This window comes from Ptiloglossa arizonensis, chromosome 2, assembly GCF_051014685.1.
Source record: "Ptiloglossa arizonensis isolate GNS036 chromosome 2, iyPtiAriz1_principal, whole genome shotgun sequence".
Classification (NCBI taxonomy): domain Eukaryota; kingdom Metazoa; phylum Arthropoda; class Insecta; order Hymenoptera; family Colletidae; genus Ptiloglossa; species Ptiloglossa arizonensis.
Genome location: NC_135049.1, coordinates 2,476,447 through 2,482,446, shown reverse-complemented (window position 1 = coordinate 2,482,446; position 6,000 = coordinate 2,476,447). Strand labels below are relative to the sequence as shown.

General features: G+C 45.6%; 1 protein-coding gene across 1 annotated transcript; it reads right to left on the bottom strand.

Annotated features, from left to right (window-relative positions):
- Nucleotides 1-365: 365 nt before the first annotated feature.
- On the bottom strand, nt 366-1,355 carry LOC143143542 (uncharacterized). Its single transcript, XM_076304906.1, has one exon. It carries the CDS (start codon nt 1,353-1,355, stop codon nt 366-368), a length of 990 nt encoding a protein of 329 aa, XP_076161021.1.
- Nucleotides 1,356-6,000: the final 4,645 nt, after the last annotated feature.

Sequence of the window (6,000 nt, the reverse complement as noted above, 5' to 3'; positions counted from 1 at the left end):
GCGCTTCTCCCTACGTGCCACTTACTTCTCATTCGATCGACATCGTGGATTCGCGCGAAGCTCCCCGGTACCGCTCGATCGGTAAGATCGACGTTTCTCTTCTCTTCCAGCGACGTCGAGACGACTCCTCCTGGGTGGTGCGTGGTGGTGGTTGTGGTGGTGGTGGTGGTGGTGGTGGTGGTGGTGGTAGTGGTGGCGGTTGTCGCGATAGAACGCGAAGATCGTCGAAACGAACAGACACCGTGCAGCTACGTTGTCCATTCTCCGCGCGTAACAGGGATTGCAAACTTGTTTTGTACTCGGAGTATTCGTGGAATACTTGTGTTTACTCCTCGCGTAGAATTTCGCCGGGAACACCGGGTTGTTCACTCTCTCTGTAGTAGCTCGTAGAGCGCCGCGATGTACGTCTGCGCCATTTGCAGTGTCTCGAACTTGCTGAGCTTTCTATCGTTGCCGAGACTGGGCACCACGTCCCTGAGCCTATCGAACGCGTCGTTGAGGCTGTTCATTCGTCTGCGTTCGCGCGCGTTCGCCGCCAGTCGTCTCTTCTTGAGCACCTCGATCCCCGGCGTGCCGTTCTTGATCTTCTGCATCGTCTCCTTGGTCTTCGGTCCGGCGTATTCCATCCCGGCGATGTGGAGACCGTCGTTTTTCTGGTGGTATCTCGACGTCTCGCACTTACCACCTTGACCGTTCTGCGCGTAGCCCTCGTTCCTCTGGACGGTGTACGCGGCGCCCAAATAGAGGATGTCGCCCCTCTGACCGTAAGGATTGCCGTTATTCCTAGGCAAAAAAGTCTCGCCTTTCGGTACACCGTAGCCCTTGGAGGCAAAGTAGGTCTCCTGGCTCGGGCCGTAGTCGCACCTGGTGTTCCCGTAGACGTTGGCGGGATGGTGTTCCAACTTTGGCGAAACGTCCACGTTCGGCTTCGCCATTGGACTCTCGTTGGTGAACGACGCGGTGCGACCGGGCACGCTCTCGTAAACGTTCTCGATGCATTCGTTCATCCTGAACACGACCTTTCCGTGATCCTTCGCGGCCCTCCCGTTGTTCGGGTGACCGGTCTGGTAATCGTTTCGGCAGCCTTCCTGGTAGAAGCCCTCGTAGAACTCGGTGAAATTGAAACCGGTTGCCGTCACGTGGAAGCTGCCATTCGCGGTACCGATCTCTTGGTACTCGCGATTCTGACACTCGACCGAGCTCACGCTGCCGCAGCTACTACCCCTGGACCTGGGAGGTTGAGGGTAAATCTCCCGATGGGTCCAGCTGCGCGGATTCGATTCCGGGCTGCTCGCCGACCCGTAGCCCTCGGAGTCTAACAGCTCGTACTGTTGGAAACTGGCGTAAGCGGTCATTCTCGCGAGAACTTCGGTCCCTGTGATCTCTTTCGTCCTCGACGATGATCGCGTCTCGCTTTCGGTGAGCGTTTTCGGTCGGCTGATCGTTCAATCGGCCGTCATCTCGTCGAAATAGTAAGCAACGATTTACTCTGGCTGGGATTCAAATTGACGAATCCCTGAAATTCATTCCCTGACCGACACGAAATGCGCGGCGGTTTCGTATACCGGTGTTAGAACATTCTCGGAACGGGCTCGTCGATTCTGTCACAAGATACCATGTTTCGCCGACGACTGACTCGTCGAAGGAATCGCAAGGATTCTCGGGATCCTCTGGATGACCGTGTATGCTTCGCGTACGGAAGCGTTGCGTAAACTGGCTTTACCTGGCGATCTCGTGGTCTGGACCATGCTGCCCAGTTTTCTTCGGGCCCGATGGTGGGGGTAGAGGACTCCTGGGACCCACGTGGAAGGGATCCCCGAGGAGTGGAAGGGGTCCACAGGGAAGTGGGTATCCCTTTGTAAAAGCCGCGAGACCGGACACGCCCCTCGTCTTCCTTCGTCTCTTTGCTGGGGGCTCTCGAAGGTAGAGTCAAAAGACGATCGACGCGAAAGAAAGGCGCTCTATCAAGTGGCACGCACGGTCACAGGACGAGGCGCCGCGTTCTTGACATTCGAGACGCGGCAACTGGCCACGGCTCCATTTTTCCTCCCCCCATTTGACTTTTCGTGCGCGTTTTCATTTCGAACCGTTTCTATTTATCTCTGCCTCGTGTTTCAGAAACTACGCGCAACGTTAATCGATCACCGATTTGCGATCCGTTTCGGCGCACTGTTGACAATTTTACACGGAAATTTCGCGATTGAACGCCAACGTGAAACAATCTAAATAAACTTCGATAAACTTCATTCGTAAGTTTATCCACGAAGATACGAAAATGATTTTTTTTATACTTTTGGAAAGTTGTCGATTGCAAGAGTCTTCGAAGAGCGCTACGATTTTTCGTTCAATGAATTCCGAACGCGAGGAAATCGCTCGGTCGTCCGTAACGAAGAATAGACGTTACTCGGTAGTTGACGAAACTGAAACAGAAAGTGTTACTTTGCTTCTAAATTGGTAGAGCTAGTATTGACCTAGAGGTGCGATCTCTCTAATATGAAATAATTAATCAGTTTTCTATTTTTAGATTTCCTATTTACGTTAAACATCGAACCGACAAACTGACTTACCACGACATTCGATACTATTCCAGTCTTGGTGTCTACTCTACCCAAGGAATGGCTAATCGTATTCGCCTCTTGGATCCACGTGTTTCGGAATACGTTGATTTCACGGTTAACGTGCCTGGTACGTAAGATCGACACGAAAACATCTTTATTGACGAATCTTATTCAGCGAGATTTTTTTTACTAGCGCAAATATCTATATCGGTCCACGTGCTTGTTATACCATTTAGAATCGCTACAGGAGTTTATAAACACCTTCGGCACTTTACAATCGTGCGTCGGCGAGCCAAGAAATAAACGCTAACGTGAATTAGATTTCATTGTTGGAATACGATTAATTTAAACGATGCATACCCCCGCGTCGGTAAATCGTTGGAAAAGTAAATTCGTCGATCGATGCAACGAGATTGTGTTCCCGACGCGAAAACAACAATTTGGGAAACTTGCGAATCAAATTTAGTCGAGTGGACAACGAAATGAAATTGTTGTTCGGCAAAACTAAATTCAACAGTAAACACGGCAAACACTTTTACTCGAGAGAAACTGCGAAGCGAGAAAGCGTCCGATGATAAAAATTTATTTTCGGCAACTTAAAATTAGTACATTCTATCAAGTTTCTAAGACTGCGAAAATATACCGCATTTTCTTATAGAGTAAGAAACTGTGTCGAGTAACGAGTTCAAAAATATCTATTTAAAAAGTATAGGTTGCGCGTAAGTCCGCAAATATATAACACAGTATCGTAGAGAGCCAGAAAAAGAAAAATATATAGTAATTTGTTACGCGAAAAGCATAACACTGATAAAACAGTTCCGTGAAATGATGAGTTTTGTAACACGAATATATTTTTCAAATATTCAATATCCATATTAATTTTGCGTTTTCATCGTAGCGGCTCTTTTATTCGTTCCGCGCGAAATATGATTGTTCTAATCTTTATCGAAAGAATTGCGTTTCGAAGCAAAGTTGTTCATTTTTTCTTCGTTATTCGAGATTCGTATCCTGACGAGTATTCGTTGACGTAACGACAGCGATAAAACGAAATCGATTAACGCTCGGTTCGTTGCGAGCGTAAACCCGTGATTTTAGAAATCTCTCGATCCCACGAAATTCTGGCTCCGGGTCCCGTAGGCGTATCTCATTTGTTTCCCCTCCCACGTTTTCGGAAAGTCGAAGTCACTTGGCTCTTCGCAAAAGGCGGCAGCTTTAAGAAGCTCATTATCCTCTGCTAATACGCAACAAATGAGCCGATTCCGTGTGCCCGACCCATAACGAAAAACGAGCGCGCACCAAGAGGCGAACACCGATGGATTTACGCCCATGAGCGCACTTTAATTTCTAAAAGGGTGCTGTACACGAGTCATCTTGTTAGCAATTACTTTCGAGAGTTAAATCTTTTCACTGTTGGTTTCAATCAGGGTAGAAGGAACCTTTACGCTGAAATCATTTCAGAATTTATTTTTTCATAATTATACTCGTACGCAGCTGTGAAAATTAAGTGAAATAAAGTGAAATAGAATAATACGAATATTGTATCACGGTCTCGTTTCCCTCTTGTCCATCCTGATTGCATTATCTGTATAATTTTGAATCGTATCCCATAGTTCGGTGGAAGGTTTGACATCGTGATAACAGCTTCATGATCGAGACATTATTCCCCCAAGAGACGAGAGATTATTTCTCCGAGAATTGTCGGTACCATACTACACAAAATTGGTCAACCATAATGAATGCAAGTAATTTGCGTCAAACGAACCTCACCAGGAACTGTCCCGGCTTGGATCGTGACCGTCGATCGATCTATCGATCCTGGCATCCATTGAAGCAGCATTATGTGCCAAGTGCATATTTTTCTTTATGTAAGAGGACGATGCTACGTCCAGGCATACATAGGGTGTACCACGAAACCAATCAATCATATCTACATCATCCTTCTAATATTAATTTCCATTAAAATAGTTTAGTTCGCGCGGTTTGTATAGATCGAAGAAATCAATTTTTCTAAAATTTAATATCGATAAATTCACATATTTAATTACAGGTACAGAATTTCGTTTCTTTCTGCCAAAAATTATTCGATCTCTTCTCTCAATACGAAGGCTTCGAAGATACTCAACAAAGTGGTTTTTCTACGTCCGCAACAAGGGGTGCAGTCCATTTATGGAAAATTAACTTTACTTCGTCAACGTTGCAACAAACGGCTGCTATTCTACATCACTCGGATCGACACAAATGATTTTTAGTTACAAATGAAATACACGATCTCTTTTGCTCCTTTCGAATCGATGTATTCGAAACTACGCCATTGGAGCAACGTAACTTTATTTACGACAACATTGTATTCCACGTTTCGATCGTATACGATCCTCTCCGGGAAAAGAAACGATTTTTAAATCGTCGACTCGTGCATCCAGCTTCGAAGTCAACTCGAAGTTACTCGCAATGTCCAAGCTAATTTATCACGAAACGACGACAGTAACGAAGCTGTGTGTCGCATAATCGCGACTGTGTCCTTTGCGAAACCACCTCGGTAGATACAGGATCCACGATACAGGAAGCCATGGAACCTCAGGAAATTGTATTTGTGTCAATACCCTAATCAATACGTGTATGCAAACGCAATCAACCTGCCATACGATCTGTGCACGGTGTGCAAACTGTACAGAACGAGAATAACCCTTCTGAGCGTGATTTTTTGCGCGTTCGCACACACGTTCGATGCTATCGATCTATAATAGATCTTCGATGGATGCTCGAGGAACGATCGATCTGTCTGCTGGACGACGGATAATACGACGGAGATCAATAATAAATTTATTGCGCCCGATGATGGGCATAAATTGATTATTAGTTAGCCGCGGCACGTTGCACCGAGTTACAATTCAGACGACCACCGATGATTTACAACATAATGATTCGTGTTTGACCGATGCATACCGTTGCCACAAATGCATCGGTATACGTTTCGCTGCATACATATATGTACGTACAGTTGCTTCAATGGTCTCCCTTACGCATTGACCATTGCAAAATATACTAACACCGAGTGCTTTCAAATGGTGTCGGCCAACTTTAAAAGTACGCTAACCCCGCGTTAAAGCACCGCCTGTGTCCCTCGATAAAACTTATCCCCATCGCTGTTTATATTTTTCAGCTCGAGAGACCGACGAACGAATCACGTGTATCAATTTTATATTCCTCGTTGTATCTTTGCCAGAGTATTATCAATGGATCAATTTTGAAAAAAAAAAAAAAACGTTTCTTTGGACCTGGTTTGTATAACGTATGAAAAAATATAGTCGTGTTTGATCTCATTTTCATTGGGAGAATCTCACCGATCCATTGACGAGACTCTCACGAAGATGCACTGAGAGATGTAACAGTTTTCAGTTACAAAAACAAATATAATTAAATTACTTATTTCAATTCGTGTCTC

Excerpts from the sequence above, each read along its gene's own strand:
- LOC143143542 (XM_076304906.1), bottom strand. The coding sequence starts at position 1,355 with ATGACCGCTTACGCCAGTTTCCAACAGTACGAGCTGTTAGACTCCGAG.